This window comes from Hyperolius riggenbachi, chromosome 3 (assembly GCF_040937935.1).
Source record: "Hyperolius riggenbachi isolate aHypRig1 chromosome 3, aHypRig1.pri, whole genome shotgun sequence".
Classification (NCBI taxonomy): Eukaryota; Metazoa; Chordata; class Amphibia; order Anura; family Hyperoliidae; genus Hyperolius; species Hyperolius riggenbachi.
The window spans coordinates 57264898-57286481 of record NC_090648.1 but is presented as its reverse complement, the minus strand read 5'-3'; the positions used below and the strand labels follow the sequence as shown (position 1 = coordinate 57286481).

General features: G+C 42.5%; 1 protein-coding gene across 1 annotated transcript in view; it reads right to left on the bottom strand.

Moving 5' to 3' along the window:
* LOC137562114 (zinc finger protein 850-like) overlaps positions 1–21584 on the bottom strand; it is a 184296-nt gene that overhangs the window by 58587 nt on the left and 104125 nt on the right. The window contains exon 7 of the mRNA XM_068273448.1: positions 20587–21256. Coding sequence (XP_068129549.1) covers positions 20587–21256 — 670 coding nt within the window. The remainder of the gene's footprint in view (positions 1–20586; positions 21257–21584) is intronic.

Below are 21584 nucleotides of genomic sequence, written 5' to 3'. Positions count from 1 at the left end.
ATGTTACATCTGCTATTGTAATCATGTTACATCTGCCATTGTAATCACCAGTTATGTACTTTATACCAGTGTCCATATTTGACGTATATCATTGTCTGTATCATTATGTATCCCTTGTTTGTTTTCCTACTCTGTACAGTGCCACAGAATATGTTGGCACTTGAAAAATAAATATTCCTATGAAGTTGTTGCTTACTGTAGGGATTATTATCTGACAGCTGTGAGCCTTTTACCAACAGGCTATAGGCTTGTTCAAGTCCTCAAGGGGGATTCTCAAGATTTCCTTCATTTTTAAAAGCACTCCCTGCTATAAACCTCAGTGTACATGTGTGACTATAGTGTGCCAAGCAATTAAATTGGGCAGCTTATCTCTGCCTGTTTGCATAGCATGCATATTGGCATAGGAGTGTAAAATCAGTGCTGGGTTGTTATATCGCCAAACTCCAGATTGAGTGCAGTGCAGGTATAGCTAATACTGTTATTGATAAAATATAGCTGAGTACTGATATTGGCTGCCATGTAGGATTACTGGTTGAAAAGCTTGGCTAAGAGATTAGTACTAGGCTCACTTATAGCAGGGTTAATGTAAGGGGATGGGGCTGAATGTTACATTGAGGCTTAGTTATAGGAAGGTTAGTGTTTTATGAGAGGTTAGTAAAAGGTTAGATTTAATAGTGTTAAGAGGTACGGGATGACAATAGTGGCACACAAATTACTGACACTTAGATAATATTACAGTATCATGACTGATATTCAGAACAATGGCACTCAAATAAACACACACTTCTTTTAAATATATGCATAATGCACTCTCCTCAAAACTTTTAGATTGTTATACCTCTCTTTTATAATGTTACATCACCTTAGCATGATAGCGCTACATCTGATAATTTACGTGAACATTATGTCATCTGTATTAACTTATTTTTTACCCTTGTGATTTCATATACACTCTTTATGGACAATTTTATTTGCAATTAACTTTATAAATAATAAACAAAGTTGACACAAAAAAACACCTTACAGCAGGAAGTTAAATCTCTTGATCACAAGCAAAAAATATTTTCTGTGTAGCCCAGGCCCAACACTGGCAGCATCAGTGTTTCCCCTCTAACAGGTTTACTTTTGTACAATATAAAATCAGACATGTGTCATCCAGTTATGAGTCACACATGCAAAAGCCATTTCTGTATAATATCTAACTTATTAACATGATTTAAAGAAAGCAAAATAACAATACAATCAATATTACAGATCAGGAAAGCAGTATGTTTATAGTTACCTGGTAGAAAGTAGTATTGGGTCCCCTTATTCCTGTGATCTCTCTGTGAGCCTTCTGCCTGACTGAGGTCTGACCCATTTTATATTCACTTCTCCTCCATTTACTAAAATGAAGTGGTTTTGGATTGGTTGAAAATGTCGTATTGTTAACAATAAAATGTCTATTTACAGACCTATGAAAGGACAGTTTCAAGACCTCTTTACTGAAACTCCCACCCACCCAGCAAGGTGTTAATTTCATTAATATTCCACAGTATAAACAAAAGGCAAATTGAAGGAATGATCTAAGCTGGAGATCACTAACATAACAATAGATGAATACAATGAATAGGTCAGTAGAGGATGGACAGTTTCAGTGCTCTCCCCATGCAGAAAAAAATGTTCAGTACCAGCTGAAAGATACTTATCTCTCAATCTTTCAGATCTGATCTGCAGATTACTGTGCATTAAACAAGGTGTGTACAAGAAAGGAAGTAAATGTAATCTTATGCTTGGTAAACACTGGTTAGAGAGAAAGAGAGCCCATATATACAGCACCACTCATAATTAATTCAAAAAGTATAACAATTTTATTTCAAATACTTCATATAGTATGACATAATGGGGAGTTCAACAATCTTAATCATTAAGATTGTTGAACTCCCCATTATGTCATACTATATGAAGTATTTGAAATAAAATTGTTATACTTTTTGAATTAATTATGAGTGGTGCTGTATATATGGGCTCTCTTTCTCTCTAACCATTGCTCTCTTAGTTGGGCCCTTAGCACACTCTTACCTTTGCCAGTGTATGCGGACATATTGCTTTGATGCTTGGTAAACACGATACAATTTTCTGTTAGATTTACCTGCCAGATCGATTTTTTTTCAATACTTCTATGGAAATCAATCGGAAAATGGATTGAAATTAAGATCGGACGTGTTGGAAAAAAATCAATCTGGCAGGTAAATCTAACAGAAAATTGTGTAATGTGTACTTAGCATCTGATTAGTAAAGATAAATCTTTAGAATGATCGGTCTTCCAAACGTTCAAACCTATGTGCTAGATTAATTTCTCAGATTGTTATCTGAACGGTGTACCCAGCTGAAGAATAGACTGTGTAGGTATGGCTCTCCTGCTACATGGAGGTGGTAAAATTGGCCTTTGATCTTTTATTTTCCAAAGACTTTTATCTCATGTGTGTACCCAGCTTTTTGCATCTTGAAAAGGCAGATAGTTTTGCTATTGGTTATTCAGACTCATCAATATTCTGCAGTATCTTTTACTGCTTTATAATCATTACTGTAGTGCTAAAGCATCCCACATATCCCTCTTAATGAGTATAGTTTGCACAGAAAACTTTTGGCTTTCTTTTGGCTTTCTCTGGAAATGACAAGGGCAATTCAACTTTTGTTGAGGAAAACTGAATATTTTTGGATGGTCTCTGTGTATTACATAGATTAATGTGACACATTCTAAGTTTGTTGAGGAAAAACTGTGTTCAGGTTATCTCCATATAGTAAAGGCAGGTATTGTTTCAGCTTAATATATTTTGTTTTTAGGTGTTGAACAAACATTTGCTAATTGCTTTTGTGGCAAGAAGGAATTTTCTGGAGGGTCTCATCATAACAGCTCCTTAAATAGAGTACAGAGCGTATTGCAGCTGAGGCTCCACTAAAGAATATTTTCAGCTTATGGTCACTGATGGTTCTAAAAAATGTGTTAAAATAAAATTGCAAAATGATTTGTGCAGGAGTGATCTGTATTTATTGCAAATATTTATTTATTTATATGTTTGTTTTTAACAAAAGCGGAATTTCCATTTAATTACATGTGCCTTAACACTAGGCATTCATTGTTAGTTGTTATCACAGAACATCCAAAATAATATGAAATATTAAACACTCAAACTGACCTTTCTAATATATATATATATATATATATATATATATATATATATATATATATATATATATATATATATATATATATATATATATATATATAAACATATATAATATTAAAGTTCCCTTGTCCTACCAAAATGTTGGGGTCCTAAATGTGTCTACAATTATTCATTCTCATTCATTCACGCTGATTTTAGAAAAAGATTCCTGCTCTTGGCACACTTGATCATTAGAATCAGATTGACTTGGACACAGCTACAAGGTCATGTGCCGTAACACTAGGTATTGATTTTCAGTTGTTATCACAGAATATCCAAAACAATATAAAATATTAAGCAACAAAAACACTCATACTACAAAACACCCAGCTCTCTACAAAACACCCAGCTCTCTACATTCTAATGATGAAATCTCCCTCCATGCAGGGGCCTCCATGCAGGGGCTCCTCTAGCTACCTAATGCTTGGGGGCACCTCTAGCTACTTTACACTGATGGTACTTCTGGTTACTTAATACTGAGGGGCACCTGTTGTTATCTATGACAGGCAAGGGAAGTAAGAGGGAAGTGACAGCTGGGCCAGCCAGCACACTTGCGCTGCAGTTGGGCGAGGGTTTGTAGGTTCATAGAGGGGGAAATGTAAGGTGCCAGGAGATCTGTGCCTATAGGCTCCTGTGAGGTAAATCTGGGCCTGCAAAACTATGTAGGTATGGGGTCAAAAAGACCCCTAAAGGTGCCTTGTGAGATCTGACACAAAAATGTCTGCAGCAGATCCATTAGCGCGCCTGAACTCAAAACTTGCTCTCTGCTCTAGAAGATAAGCAACAGCATAATAACCTTTAATAAGACATGTCTGTGTTACAGCTTATACAAATCCTGCAACAAATCTGCAGTGTGCCTACTTCCTGCTTTCATGAAAGGAGACATAGGGTTAACACCCTGCGTTTACAAATTAGCTGCAAATTAGCTTGTCACGGCAGCCAGCTGACACCACTGAGAGATCAAATTACAGTTGATTAGTCACAGATGAAGCTAAACTCTCTAAATACATGCAGGGCGCATTTCTCCATGTTTTCCTTCTGTCCTGTGAAAGAGTTAATGTCCACTATAAAATGACATTGTATGGATAGAGATATGGAAGCAGCCATATTTCTTTTTAAACAATACTTGTGTGGTTGTATTTTTGGTTTTCTGCCATTAATGATTGCTGCCACAGGAGATCAGGTGTTCTGACTAAAAGTTGAACGAACTAAGCATATGCTGAATGTCTGAAGCCAGAAAGAGCAGCAGAATAGACACAGACATTCCTTAACCACTTGCCGACCGCCTACTTCATATTGGCGGCGGCAAAGTGGCAGCCCCAGGACCACGTAACGCAGATTGACGTCAGGTCCTGGGGCACTCTCTGGCCGGGGATCGCGCGCTGGGATGCGCGCGCATCCACCGGCAATAGGCTCCGCCCACCCGCGACGTCAACCCGCCGGCCAATCGGAAGCGCCGGCGGGTTGTTAACCCCGCGATCGCCGCTACAAAGTGTATAATACACTTTGTAATGTATACAAAGTGTATTATACAGGCTGCCTCCTGCCCTGGTGGTCCCAGTGTCCGAGGGACCACCAGGGCAGGCTGCAGCCACCCTAGTCTGCACCCAAACACACTGATCTGCCCCCCCCTGCCCCCTGATCGCCCACAGTACCCCTCAGACCCCCCCCTGCCCACCCCCCAGACCACCATTTGCACACAATCACCCCCCTAATCACCCATCAATCACTCCCTGTCACTATCTGTCAACGCTATTTTTTTTTTTAGTCCCTAAACTGCCCCCTGCTCCCTCCTGATCACCCCCCCACCCCTCAGATTCTCCCCAGACCCCCCCAGACCCTCCCCCCCCCCTGCGTACTGTATGCATCTATCCCCCCTGATTAACTGTCAATCACCTGTCAATCACCTGTCAATCACCTGTCAATCACCCGTCAATCACCCGTCAATCACCCGTCAATCACCCGTCAATCACCCGTCAATCACCCCCTGTTACTGCCACCCATCAATCAGCCCCTAACCTGCCCCTTGCGGGCAATCTGATCACCCACCCACACCAATAGATCGCCCGCAGATCCGACATCAGATCACCTCCCAAATCCATCGTTTACATCTATTCTCTCCTCTAAACACCCACTAATTACCCATCAATCACCCATCAATCACCCCCTATCACCACCTGTCACTGTTACCCATCAGATTAGACCCTTGCGGGCACCCAATCGCCCGCCCACACACTCAGATTGCCCTCAACCCCCCCCCCCTTATCGATTCGCCAGTGCATTATTTACATCCGTTCTTCCCTGTAATAACCCACTGATCACCTGTCAATCACCCCCTGTCACTGCCACCCATCAATCACCCCCTGTCACTGCCACCCATCAATCAGCCCCTAACCTGCCCCTTGCGGGCAATCTGATCACCCACCCACACCAATAGATCGCCCGCAGATCCGACATCAGATCACCTCCCAAATCCATCGTTTACATCTATTCTCTCCTCTAAACACCCACTAATTACCCATCAATCACCCCCTATCACCACCTGTCACTGTTACCCATCAGATTAGACCCTTGCGGGCACCCAATCGCCCGCCCACACACTCAGATTGCCCTCAACCCCCCCCCTTATCGATTCGCCAGTGCATTATTTACATCCGTTCTTCCCTGTAATAACCCACTGATCACCTGTCAATCACCCCCTGTCACTGCCACCCATCAATCACCCCCTGTCACTGCCACCCATCAATCAGCCCCTAACCTGCCCCTTGCGGGCAATCTGATCACCCACCCACACCAATAGATCGCCCGCAGATCCGACATCAGATCACCTCCCAAATCCATCGTTTACATCTATTCTCTCCTCTAAACACCCACTAATTACCCATCAATCACCCCCTATCACCACCTGTCACTGTTACCCATCAGATTAGACCCTAATCTGCCCCTTGCGGGCACCCAATCACCCGCCCACACCTCAGAACGCCCTCAGACCCCAGCCCTGATCACCTCGCTAGTGCATTGCTTGCATCTATTTCCCCCCTCTAATCACACCTTGAGACACCCATAAATCACCTCCTGTCACCCCCTAGCACACCTACCCATCAGATCAGGCCCTAATTTGCCCCGTGTGGGCTCCTGATCACTCGGCCAAACCCTCAGATCCCCCTCAGACCCCCTTCCGATCACCTCCCCAGTGCATTGATTGTATCTATTTTCCCCTCTAACCGCCCCCTGAGACACCCATCAATCACCTCCTGTCACCCCACTAGCACTCCTATCCATCAGATCAGGCCCAATACATCCTGTCATCTAAGAGGCCACCCTGCTTATGACCGTTTCCACAAAATTTGCCCTCTCATAGACCACCTGTCATCAAAATTTGCAGATGCTTATACCCCTGAACAGTCATTTTGAGAAATTTGGTTTCCACACTACTCACAGTTTTGGGCCCGTAAAATGCCAGGGCAGTATAGGAACCCCACAAGTGACCACATTTTAGAAAGAAGACACCCCAAGGTATTCTGTTAGGTGTATGATGAGTTCATAGAAGATTTTATTTTTTGTCAAAAGTTAGCGGAAATTGGATTTTTATTGTTTTTTTCACAAAGTGTCATTTTTCACTAACTTGTGACAAAAAATAAAATCTTCTATGAACTCACCATACCCCTAACGGAATACCTTGGGGTGTCGTCTTTCTAAAATGGGGTCACTTGTGGGGTTCCTATACTGCCCTGGCATTTTAGGGGCCCTAAACCGTGGGGAGTAGTCTAGAAAACAAATGCCTCAAAATGACCTGTGAATAGGACGTTAGGCCCCTTAGCGCACCTAGGCTGCAAAAAAGTGTCACACATGTAGTATCGCCATACTCAGGAGAAGTAGTATAATGTGTTTTGTGGTGTATTTTTACACATACCCATGCTGGGTGGGAGAAATCTCTCTGTAAATGGACAATTGTGTGTAAAAAAAATCAAAAATGTGTCATTTACAGAGATATTTCTCCCACCCAGCATGGTTATATGTAAAAATACACCACAAAACACATTATACTACTTCTTCTGAGTACGGCGATACCACATGTGTGACACTTTTTTGCAGCCTAACTGTGCTAAGGGGCCCAAAGTCCAGTGAGTACCTTTAGGATTTCACAGGTCATTTTGAGACATTTGGGTTTAAGACGACTACTCACGATTTAGGGCCCCTAAAATGCCAGGGCAGTATTGGAACCCCACAAATGACCCCATTCTAGAAAGAAGACACCCCAAGGTATTCCGTTAGGAGTATGGTGAGTTCATAGAAGATTTTATTTTTTTGACACAAGTTAGCGGAAATTGATATGTATTGTTTTTTTTTTTCACAAAGTGTCATTTTCCGCTAACTTGTGACAAAAAAAAAATCTTCTATGAACTCACCATACCCCTAACGGAATACCTTGGGGTGTCTTCATTCTAAAATGGGGTCACTTGTGGGGTTCCTATACTGCCCTGGCATTTTAGGGACCCTAAACCGTGAGGAGTAGTCTAGAATCCAAATGCCTCAAAATGACCTGTGAATAGGACGTTAGGCCCCTTAGCGCACCTAGGTTGCAAAAAAGTGTCACACATGTGGTATCGCCGTACTCAGAAGAAGTAGTATAATGTGTTTTGAGGTGTATTTTTATACATACCCATGCTGGGTGGGAGAAATCTCTCTGTAAATGGACAATTGTGTGTAAAAAAAATCAAATAATTGTCATTTACAGAGATATTTCTCCCACCTAGCATCTGTATGTGTAAAAATACACCCCAAAACACATTATACTACTTCTCCTGAGTACGGCGGTACCACATGTGTGGCACTTTCTTGCACCCTAAGTGCGCTAAGGGGCCCAAAGTCCAATGAGTACCTTTAGGATTTCACAGGTCATTTTGCGACATTTGGTTTCAAGACTACTCCTCACGGTTTAGGGCCCCTAAAATGCCAGGGCAGTATAGGAACCCCACAAATGACCCCATTTTAGAAAGAAGACACCCCAAGGTATTCCGTTAGGAGTATGGTGAGTTCATAGAAGATTTTATTTTTGTCACAAGTTAGCAGAAAATGACACTTTGTGAAAAAAAACAATTAAAATCAATTTCCGCTAACTTGTGACAAAAAAAAAAAATCTTCTATGAACTCACCATCCTCCTAATGGAATACCTTGGGGTGTCTTCTTTCTAAAATGGGGTAATTTGTGGGATTCCTATACTGTCCTGGCATTTTAGGGGCCCTAAACCGTGAGGAGCAGTCTTGAAACGAAATTTCTCAAAATGACCTGTGAAATCCTAAAGGTACTCATTGGACTTTGGGCCCCTTAGCGCAGTTAGGGTGCAAAAAAGTGCCACACATGTGGTATCGCCGTACTCAGGAGAAGTAGTATAATGTGTTTTGGGGTGTATTTTTCCACATACCCATGCTGAGTGGGAGAAATATCTCTATAAATTGACAATTGTGTGTTAAAAAAAGAAAACAATTGTCATTTACGGAGATATTTCTCCCACCCAGCATGGGTATGTGTAAAAATACACCCCAAAACACATTATACTACTTCTCCTGAGTACGGCAATACCACATGTGTGGCACTTTTTTGCAGCCTAACTGCGCTAAGGGGCCCAAAGTCCAATGAGCATCTTTAGGCTTTACAGGGGTGCTTACAATTAGGCACCCCCCAAAATGCCAGGACAGTGAACACACCCCACAAATGACCCCATTTTGGAAAGTAGACACTTCAAGGTATTCAGAGAGTAGCATAGTGAGTCCGTGGCAGATTTCATTTTTTTTTGTCGCAAGTTAGAAGAAATGGAAACTTTTTTTTTTTTTTGTTACAAAGTGTCATTTTCCGCTAACTTGTGACAAAAAATAAAATCTTCTATGAACTCACCATGCCTCTCACTGAATACTTTGGGATGTTTTCTTTCCAAAATGGGGTCATTTGGGGGGGATTTGTACTATCCTGGAATTTTAGCCCCTCATGAAACCTGACAGGTGCGCAGAAAAGTCAGAGATGCTTGAAAATGGGAAAATTCACTTTTGGCCCCATAGTTTGTAAACGCTATAACTTTTACCCAATCCAATAAATATACACTGAATGGGTTTTTTTTTTATCAAAGACATGTAGCAGAATAACTTTCGCGCTCAAATGTATAGGAAATTTTACTTTATTTGAAAAATGTCAGCACAGAAAGTTAAAAAAGTCATTTTTTTGACAAAATTCATGTCTTTTTTGATGAATATAATAAAAACTAAAACTCGCAGCAGCAATCAAATAGCACCGAAAGAAAGCTGTATTAGTGACAAGAAAAGGAGGTAGAATTCATTTAGGTGGTAGGTTGTATGACTGAGCAATAAACCGTGAAAGCTGCAGTGGTCCGAATGGAAAAAAAGGCTCTGGTCCTTAAGGGGTTTTATGACTGCAGTCCTTAAGTGGTTAAAGGAGTAAATGGCAGCTTTAATTTGAGGTGTATCTTTTACATACTTGAAAATTCTATAGAAAGAAAAAAACAACAAACTCACACACAACCATTCACATAATCTAAAAGAAATCAGAACAGGCCACCATGTTCAGTCCAGATGTCCACAAGGTTTTAGTCATTGGTCCTCTGACTACTCTGCAGGTAGAAAGCCCATACATAGCACACTACAATGCACTGTGCATTCTGGAACCTGTCTACCATTGCCATATGTCTATATTATGTAGTGTAAGTACTGTAGTCTAGGGCCAATTTTTTAGGGGGAGCCAATTAACTTATCCATATGTTTTTGGAATGTAGGAGGAAACCGGAGTGCCCGGAGGAAACCCACGCAGACACGGAGAGAACATACAAACTCTTTGCAGATAGTGCCCTGGCTGGGATTCAAACCAGGGACCCAGCGCTGCAAGGCAAGAGCGCTAACCACTACGCCACCGTGCTGCCCATTGTCACATTTTACTCTTCCTACCATCATGTTTTGGGATGTGAGAGAAAAACTGTGTTCCCAGAGATAGCCAACACAAACATGTGGAGAACATACAGACAATGTATCTAGGCTGGAAAAGTGCTGCAAGGCAAGAACAATAATCACTACACCTCTGTGATGATAAGTGCCTCTCCTAACCGGTGAGCAATATGCTGCGAACATCCGCTGTTTGTATTTGCGCCAAACAGCGAACATTTAGCGTTTTTGATTCCCCCCCCCCCCTATACATTATTATTGACCTAAATTTTGACCCCTTACCTCACAGTTATCAGACACATGGCAGCCAATCAGCTAGCACCCCCTCCTGGACCCCCAAAAAGCAGTTGCGGTGGCCATATTGGATCAGTTCTCTGCTGGCTGGCTACTTGCTGCAGATAGGTAGGGAAAGCATTAGCTAGGCCTGTGTTCTTGTTCCTCACTTGTTGTGAAAGCATCCAAAACAGCTGTGTTTTTTTGTGTGTGTGACACTTCACAGCCCAATGAAACCCAGAGCTATGTGTGCACTACTGCTGTGCTGTTGCCTCATTAAGTAGCAGGCACAGAATCACTCCAATGCATTATTATTTCACTGTATTCTGATAGTAATATTGCATTTCTCTGTCTGTGACACTCCACAGCCCACTAACACCCAGAGCTGTACATAATGTGATTTCTGCCCTTTAGGGATTAAAAACCGACTTTGCGTCAGCTCCGTAATTTTTGGTGGGACTTTTGGCATGGATCCCCCTCCGGCATGCCCCTATTCAGGTGTTAGACCCCTTGAAAAAACGTTTTCCTCACTTTTGTGGCCAGAAACAGTCTTTGTAGGTTTTAAAATTTGCCTGCCCATTAAAGTCTATGGCAGTTCGCTAGATTTGCCTGTTCATGAACATTTGCGGAAGTTGGCGTTTACCATTCGCAAACGGAAAATTCTATGTTCGCAACATCTCTACCTGTTTGTAGTTTTATTATTATAATAAATAGACACATATCATTATATTGAGCATTATTATGTTGACTTCACATCAACACTTTATTATTATTATGCAATCATTCTACATAGTGATAAGAGAGTGAAAAGGTAATTATTCATATAAAAAGGAACATATGCATATAGAAGCATAGTAGATAGCTCTCTTGTATTACAGTGCTGAGGTTCCAGGCTCAAACCTGCGGTGGGGCAGTATCTGCATAGGGTTTGTAGGTTCTCCATTTGTAGTATGGATTTTTGAACACACTTCCCTCTCACATCCCAAGAAGGTATAGATAAGTGAACTGTTCCCTCCCCAAGTGAATTGGACATTGAGATATTAGACAGTGGCTATTACAATGATTAGCTTTTGAGTTCCTCTAAAGGTCCGTACACACGCCGGACTTTAGGCAACGACGGGTCCGTCGTTGCCTCCCGCTGGGTGGGCGTGCCAGCGACAGTCCGGCGTGTGTACGCTCTGTCGTCAAACTGATACGGCTGTTTCTGAGCGATCCGCCCGGCGGATCGCTCAGGAACAGCCGTATCAGTCTGACGACAGAGCGTACACACGCCGGACTGTCGCTGGCACGCCCACCCAGCGGGAGGCAACGACGGACCCGTCGTTGCCTAAAGTCCGGCGTGTGTACGGACCTTAAGGGGCACTTAGTCCCATGACTATAAACTGTCTAAAAAACTGCTGAACATGTTAGCACAGTGTAATTACAATGCTTGGTGTGATTTTCCTTCTTAAAACAGAAGGAAACTTGCAATAATTCAGCTATCAGTGAACATTTGTGGTTACCCACAATGCACCACTGCTGCATAAGCAAATTATCTCTTTATGCCCCTGAAGTTTACTTCTGTTTTAAGAAGGCAAACTATACTTAGCATTGCTTTTTAGTAGTAGTGCTTTTCAGTCTCTTTTAAGCCCCATCTACACTATACAATTCTGCATGTGATTTGATCGGATCAAATTTGATTAATCGATTTAATCCAACATGTCCGATCAGGATTTGATTTGATTCAATCAGTATGGTGGTCGAATATCAATGCAAAACAATGTCAAATCGATCACACTACCAATCAAATCGAATCCAGATCGGTTGAATTTAATCAATCAATCGAATTCGATCTGATCGAAATGTAGAATTGTATTGTGTAGATGGGGCTTTAGACCTCTATACTTTCCTAGTGGTTCGGGTGACCCCGAGCTGATCAGTTGCTCATAAAATCAATGTAAACATTATTTTTATAAAATAATTTGGAACCCAAATTCAGAACTTAAGGTATTTGCTAGAAAAGGAATATTTATACAACATAAACAAATAGTATGTGACTCAGCCCAGGGGGTACTGACCAAACACTGGCTTTCATAAGAATTCACTCCAAGAGAGAGCTCTACATCATCACATACAAATGCCTGGTTTATTTACATTCACTAAGGATCCATTCAGACACTACAGTTCCCCAGTATGTGATGAATGTCTATTTTACATACACGCTTCCCCTGAGCTTGTTTGGAGAAACAACACCTGCAAGTACACTGAATAAAGAAACTCATAAAGGTCCGTACACACGCCGGACTGCTGGCAACGACTGGTCCGTCGTCACCCCCCGCTGGGTGGGCGTTCCAGCGACAGTCCGGCGTGTGTACAGTCTGTCTGCAGACTGATACGGCTGTTTCTGAGCGATCCTCCCAGTGGATCGCTCAGAAACAGCCGTATCAGTCCGCCCACAGACTGTACACACGCCGGACTGTCACTGGAACGTCCACCCAGCAGGAGGTGACGACGGACCCGTCGTTGCCTGCAGTCCGGCGTGTGTACGGACCTTAAGAGCTACAAACTCCTACTCCTTTCCCCACTGGAAAGCTGTGTCTAATGCCATCATTGATGAGTGAAAATACCAATATTCTTTTTCGCATTAATTTTTGCAAACATTGGGTTAAATTTGGTTTTTTTTTAGCAAAAATGCAATCAAAAATAAATTTTGGAGTTTTTTTTGCATTTTTTGCAAATTTTTGGGGAAAAAAAATATTGATTTTTTCATGGTAAAAAATGTGCATTTAAAAAGATCATTTTCTGAACTCTCAGGCTTTTTTGTACGGTTATCTAACTATTTTTTTGTGTTTTTGTGATAAACACAAAAACACAAAAATACTAGATACTTTGGCAAACATTTTTCTGGAAATTGAAAATAGAACACTCTGCATTTAATTTATGTATAGCTCATGCAAAGTAACAGGTAGATTTACATTTCTGGAACAGCTAAGCCTTAAGCTACGTACACACATACGACAACGATCGTTCGTGCCGAACAACGAACGATTGTTTAATGAGGATTCATAAAATGGTTGTGAAAAGGTTGATGAAAAGGTGAAAACGATATGATCATTAGCGAACGAATGATACGGAAGTGACGTGACAATCTACATATTCCAAATGATGTATTCGTTAAGGAAAGCGGAAGAAACATCAATGTTAATGGCCAATAGAAAAAAGGAAGTTGCGTCATCAAACCAACGATCTTTCAAGTAGATTTAAGAAAGTGACGTCAAAGGTATCTTATAAAAGGCTTTCATTCATAATAGCTTCCCAGGTGGACTAGAGAGGGCCAAACATAATGGCAAGCATAAAAGCCACTTGATGGACACATTTAATGGTTCTGAGGGCCACATTTGGGCAACGGGTCAGACTTTCACATGTATGTGCTATACACTATAGTTACATCAGTATGCCAATATCAATATACATTACTATTAAATCATTATAAATAATAAATATACATGATTTAAAAAAAAATTTAAAAATAGTGCTGCGCTGCCCCCTGGCGGTTTCTAATAGACCGCCAGGGAGGTTAATATAGGTGTGCCTTTCCTTCCATTGCACTCCCAAAATGTAACTATACAATTATGCCGCAGCTAAAATATCTATTTCCAGAAAATGGAAGGTTAAAACAACATTGACTATTTCAGAAGTGATCCAAATAATGAATACAAGCTGTGAACACGAAAAAACAATTTTCTCTCTCACAAGGAACAGCCAATACTTTTCTTATAGGAGGGGAACGATGGTTATGATATGTTTAAAATGAGTCTTAAAGCTTAGCCAGATTAGAAAAACGGATAAGTGCTGTTTCTTGATCTTCCTGGAGTCAAAATGAAGAACTGGGTGCATAGTCAATATATCATGAGCATGTATGATGATTCTGATAACGCTATGGAGGTTACTGTTATAGTTATATTTGTATTTTTTTATTTTACTCATTATAGACACAAATTGTCTGTTATGATAACCTGCACTAACTACAGCTATACAAAAATGTAATGAACTGTTTTATTTTTCAAAAGGCATGGAACCAAATTGTAACGCCTTTACATGACCAATGTGTTGTAACTCATGTTTTGTTAGTATGCCAATAAAATATTTTTCACACACATGTACCGTATTTTTCAGCATATAAGACACACTTTTTCTCCCCCAAAATGGTGACAAAAAGTCCCTGCTTCTTATATGCCAAATTCAGGGAAACACCATCCTATGGAACGCCTGCTGATAGGGACCGCCGACCCGCCGCAACATCATGGACTCCCTGTAATGCCCCCCGTGTGTCTCTATCTCTCCGTGTCTCCACTCCCCGTATATAATTAGCAGTGTCAGGAGCGTGTCTCACCTAATCCATGGCTCCCTCTGTGATCGCAGACCTGCACAGCTCCCCTAGTGTTGGCTTCTGCTGATCGCTTTATCAGAAGAAGCCATCATTAGTGGAGCTGTGAAGGAGAAAAAAAGCCTGTGATCACTGACAGAGGTAATTATATACAGGGGAGCAGAGACACGGGGAAGAGCGGAGATGGGGGGAGGGAGAGTGAAGACACAAGGAGAGTTGGAGACAAATGGGACACACTGGGAACAGAAGGGGTCACTCTGGTACAGAAAGGGACACACTGGGGACAGAATGGGACACATAGGGACAGAAGAAGACACATGAGGACACGTGAGGACACATAGGGGACACTGGAAGACACAATAATTTAGGGAGAACGTCTACAAGATGCACCTGGAACATGGACACATCATATAGTAGCAAACAATATATGGCCCTCCTCCCCCTGCTAGTCAGAGGCCCTTCTCCTTTAATAATAGGCAGCCAAAGGTGCCCCCTCCCCTTCAGTATAGGTAGGTAGTCAAAATTGAACCCCCAGCAAAGACAGTAGCCTCCAGTATACTTAGACAAGGTGTCTCTCAAGTTTATATAGCCACTCTCAGTATAGGTAGCCCAAGGTGTCTTTCCACCAACCCCCCCATATAGGGCATTGGTGTCAGTGGGTAAGTGGGTGTATCTAGCTTCCTGAAATCTGCCTATCGCCAACACTTGAAGACCTGCAGATCAGCACAAAGTAACCATGTGGCACACTTCAAATGCAGGAAATGAGCAATGACCTCACTTCCACAACTGCAGTGGTCACTGTGACAGTCTTTCCTGTTTACATTACCACTGATCTGAGGTCTGTGTATGAGTGAAGGGGAGGCAGCAGCAGCCATACAAGTAACAGACAGGGAAGCCCTGGAAGGAGGCAACACGGGAGGCCCCTGCTGTGGGTGTGGCCAAGCAATGCTCCTGTACCTCACCACCCAGATACCAAACAGGGCAGCCCTGGCAGCATAGGAGGCCTCTGCTGTGGCATACATGGCGTTTCCCCATCACCAAGTCTTCTCAGAGCACACTGCTACTGCACAAATTCCAGGTCGTGGTCATTACTATTCCTCCTCTGAGTCGTAGCAACTCGGAGGGAGAAGTAATTTGAGATGCAGTGATTCCCAGATCCCTGTATTACCCTTGCATAATAACATTATGCCTATGGTGGTGCCCAGGTTAGGTGCTGCGCGGGGCAGTGCGGGCACCAAAATGACCTTCTTCACCTGCTGTGGGTGAGCACCTGCTTGATTCTCCTGGGCCAAGCGGTGCCCTTGTACCACCGCACCCAGATATACCATTGAAAAAACAGAAAACTGGAGCTATCACAATTATTCAATCAAAAGAATGTACAGGAAGACTGCCAGAAGGGTTTGGGCCACTCTCCCTTCCTCAGATGCTCAGTCTTCTGTCTCAAAACATTTTTGTACGCTCTGTTGATTGAATATATGGGATAAACCAGTTTGGTGAGCCCTGTGTTAGTATTTTTTAATTGCTTTGGCAATCAGTCTAAAGGCCCACTTCATAGAATAACGATGCAAACAATATTTCCAGCAAAGCAAAATACTAAAGAAATTTAAGGTTTTATTGAAATAAACTTGAAACACATTAACACATCAATCAATAAGCAGATAAAGACGAAACGAAATCAACTTTAAATTGACATCATTTTCTTGAACAACACACCTCTGTGCACATATAGAAATCATAGATAATCATGTTCAATGAATGCAAAGTAACCGATTGTAAGATACATTTACAGATCATAAACTTAACCTCCTGGGCGAGATGCTTGACTCTGTGCAGGGCAAGAAAAATGGGCTGAAAGTGGTATACCCGATGCAGTGCCAGGCATACCGTCCAGGAGCCCTCTTCTGCCCTCGTTTGTCCTCCTCTGCCCACCCGCATTTACCCTCCACCTTCCCCCCGTGTGTCCTCCTATGTACTATGAGAAGCAGCAACATGGCTCACCTAATCAACGGCTACATTGGTAATCACAGACCTCTCCTTTCCTTCACTGCACCTCTAGTGCCGGCTGCAGCAGATTGCAGGTGAAGCTGTTGATTAGGTGAGTCAAGTTGCTGCTTTGCATAGTACACCTTGGGGGGGGGAGTGGAAGGATAAATGGGGGGTAGCAGAGGATACATGGGAGACAGAAGGGAACACACTGGAGACAGAAGGGGACAGAAGGGATTATGAAAATAAATTGGATCACTTTATGCACAGAAATGCACCAGAAACTGAATTCCAGGGAGGTTAAAGGACCACTATCGCAGCGAAAAAAAAAAAAAAACTTATTAGAAGTACAATAGCTATCGCTAACAGTAGGTATAAATCTGACAAGTTTTGAACTATTTTATCTCATGTGGAATTCTCATTATCTCATTTATTCTTTACAAAAGCATTCACTGGAAAGGAGATACGCATAGATGCTGACCAGCCTCCCTACCTGAGCACCTGCCATCCAGTTAGTGCTTTTGAAAAACATAAGATACCATTATGAGGAGATGGATCCTCTATCAGATCTGTTAGATTTTTACAAACTACTGCAAGTTACAGTGGCAGGAAAAAAGATTTCTAAAGGTATTTTACACTTTGAAAAAAATATGCATACACATGGATTTCATTTTTTTTTTTGATGATAAAGGTCCTTTAACAGTAAATAAAACACTGATTAGATGGATATCCTTATAGAATTACTGTCTATTGCACAAAAATGTAAAAGTATATTAGGAAATCAGTTAGGTTTTAGTGTAGTAGCTGATCAAAGTTCACCTCCTCTGCAGTTTTTTGTAATAAATCACCAAAAAACATTTACTTTCTGTGTATACTGTACATGGTCTCTGAAGCTATATAAGCTTCTGAAATGCATATTTAAAAGAAACTTTTAATTAAAATTAGTTTACAGGCTGACATCCACTCGCTCATGTATCTTCTGATGACTTCTCAGAGATGACTGGCGTGAGAAACTTTTGCCACATTCTGAGTAGTGTTGGGCGAACAGTGTTCGCCACTGTTCGGGTTCTGCAGAACATCACCCTGTTCGGGTGATGTTTGAGTTCGGCCGAACACCTGACGGTGCTCGGCCAAACCGTTCGGCCATATGGCCGAACTAAGAGCGCATGGCCGAACGTTCCCCGAACGTTCGGCTAGCGCTGTGATTGGCCGAACGGGTCACGTGGTTCGGACCCGAACGCGCTCTGATTGGCCGAACGGTCACGTGGTTCGGGTAAATAAATACCCGAACCACGTCATATCTCCGCCATTTGTCTGTGGGTTTAGCTTTGGGTAGGCAGGCAGGGTAGTTCGCGCTCCAGCCACGCTAGCCAGGGTCCCCCCTGTCATTGTGTCACTGCTGGGAACAGTAGTACACCGCTTGCTCAGCCACACTATATAGCATTCTGTTTACTGCCACTCTGTGTACCTCGCTCAGCCACACTATATAGCATTCTGTTTACTGCCACTCTGTGTCTGCTGGGAATAGTAGTACACCGCTTGCTCAGCCACACTATATAGCATTCTGTTTACTGCCACTCTGTGTACCTCGCTCAGCCACACTATATAGCATTCTGTTTACTGCCACTCTGTGTCTGCTGGGAATAGTGGTACACCGCTCGCTCAGCCACACTATATAGCATTCTGTTCACTGTTCTGTGTCTGCTTGGAATAGTGGTACACCGCTCGCTCAGTCACACTATATAGCATTCTGTTTACTGTTCTGTGTCTGCTGGGAATAGTGGTACACCGCTCGCTCAGCCACACTATATAGCATTCTGTTTACTGTTCTGTGTCTGCTGGGAATAGTGGTACACCGCTCGCTCAGCCACACTATATAGCATTCTGTTCACTGTTCTGTGTCTGCTGGGAATAGTGGTACACCGCTCGCTCAGCCACACTATATAGCATTCTGTTCACTGTTCTGTGTCTGCTGGGAATAGTGGTACACCGCTCGCTCAGCCACACTATATAGCATTCTGTTCACTGTTCTGTGTCTGCTGGGAATAGTGGTACACCGCTCGCTCATCCACACTATATAGCATTCTGTTCACTGTTCTGTGTCTGCTGGGAATAGTGGTACACCGCTCGCTCAGCCACACTATATAGCATTCTGTTCACTGTTCTGTGTCTGCTGGGAATAGTGGTACACCGCTCGCTCAGCCACACTATATAGCATTCTGTTCACTGTTCTGTGTCTGCTGGGAATAGTGGTACACCGCTCGCTCAGCCACACTATATAGCATTCTGTTTACTGTTCTGTGTCTGCTGGGAATAGTGGTACACCGCTCGCTCAGCCACACTATATAGCATTCTGTTTACTGTTCTGTGTCTGCTGGGAATAGTGGTACACCGCTCGCTCAGCCACACTATATAGCATTCTGTTTACTGTTCTGTGTCTGCTGGGAACAGTAGTACACCGCTCGCTCAGCCAGAGTATATAGCATTGTGTTTACTGCCACTCTGTGTACACCGCTCAGCCAGACTATATACCATTGTTTACTGACACTCTGTGTACACCGCTCAGCCAGACTATATACCATTGTTTACTGACACTCTGTGTACACCGCTCAGCCAGACTATATACCATTGTTTACTGCCACTCTGATTCTGCTGGGAACAGTAGTACACCGCTCGCTCAGCCAGACTATATAGCATTGTGTTTACTGCCACTCTGTGTACACCGCTCAGCCAGACTATATACCATTGTTTACTGACACTCTGTGTACACCGCTCAGCCAGACTATATACCATTGTTTACTGAAACTCTGTGTACACCGCTCAGCCAGACTATATAGCATTGTGTTTACTTCCACTCTTTGTCTGCTGGGCCTGGGAACAGTAGTACACCGCTCACCCGCCTCTGTATAGCATTGTGCTCTGTGTCGCTGCTGGGAATAGTGGTACTGTATAGCATTTCTGTGCTGCCACTGTACTGCTGCCAGTCAGCGTGTACTGTAAGGATAAGTGAAATGAGGAAGAAATCCGGTGAAAGAGGAAGGGGCAAGGGAAGAGGTGTTTCCCCTGACGGTTCACGTACAGGCCACAGGGGAGCACCCACTCATGCAAGGCCTGGGTTGTTGTGTCTCACAAAGCGTGGCCTTCTCCTCCTGCGCCTCCTCCTGTTCCATCACGTCTGCTGCTGCTGGGTTAGCGTTGCCGGTCCTTGTTTATGGAACCTCTTATCTTTATTACATTTATGACTGCATGGCGGTACAAAGCATGCTATCCGCACGCTTCTTGCCCTCATGCAAGGCCGGGGTTGTTGTGTCTCACAAAGCGTGGCCTTCTCCTCCTGCGCCTCCTCCTGTTCCATCACGTGTGCTGCTGCTGGGTTAGCGTTACCGGTCCCTTTTCCTGGAACCTCTTATATGTATTACATTTATGACTGCATGCCGACAAAAAGCATGTTACCTGTGCAAAGAAAACAGACATTTCCCGCATTTAAAAGACAGTTTTCCCTTTGAAACTTTAAAATCGATTTTCTCAAAAACTATAAGCTCTTTTTGCTAATTTTTTTTTCCTCTTGTACCCACTCCCAAGGTGCACATACCCTGTAAATTTGGGGTATGTAGCATGTAAGGAGGCTTTACAAACCACAAAAGTTCGAGTCCCCATTGACTTCCATTATGTTCGGAGTTCGGGTCGAACACCCGAACATCGCGGCCATGTTCGGCCTGTTCGGCCCGAACCCGAACATCTAGATGTTCGCCCAACACTAATTCTGAGCAACTAAATGGCTTTTCTCCTGTGTGAGTTCTCTGATGCCGAGTAAGTTGTACCTTCTGTGTGAAGCATTTGTCACATTCTGTACATTTATATGGTTTTTCTCCTGTGTGAATCCGGATATGAATGTTGAAGATTTTTTGAGTTCTGAAAGACTTCTCACATTCAGAGCAAGAAAACGGCTTCTCTCCGGTGTGAATCCTCTGGTGAGCTATGAGGGTTGATTCACTGGTAAAACATTTCTGGCATTCAGAGCAGGAAAATTGCTTCTCTCCTGTATGGATCTTCTGGTGTTGTATAAGGTCTGACATGTGAGTGAAAGATTTGTCACATTCTGAGCACAAATAATTCCTCTCTCCAGTATGAATCCTCTGGTGTGCTATGAGGTGTGCTTTAACAGTAAAACATTTCTCACATTCGGGACAAGAAAATGGATTCTCTCCTGTATGAATCTTCTGGTGTTGTATAAGGTTTGACATTTGAGTGAAAGATCTGTCACATTCTGAACACAAATAATTCCTCTCTCCTGTATGAGTCCTCTGGTGTACTATGAGGCTTGATTTCACAGTAAAGCATTTCTGACATTCAGAGCAGGAAAAAGGTTTCTCTCCAGTATGAATCCTCTGATGTTTTTTCAAGTTTGATTTCAAATTAAAACATTTTTCACATTCAGGACAAGAAAATGGCTTCTCCCCGGTGTGACTCCTCTGGTGTCTAATAAGCAGTGATGGACGAGTGAAGCTTTTCTCACACTCTGAGCAGTGATGCATTGTGTCTCCTCTGTGGCTCATCATGGGCTGCTGGAGATCCAGTTTGTTGTCAGATATTTTCAGAGTAGAGCAGGAATTCAGCTTTTTATTGCACCTGCAATTAAATAATTACATGTTATCTTTACACTATTATGAGAAGTTCTGACAGTATAGTAAGATATATATATATATATATATATATATATATATATATATATATATATATATATATATATATATATATATATATATATATATATATATATATATGATATATTCTATAGAATGCCT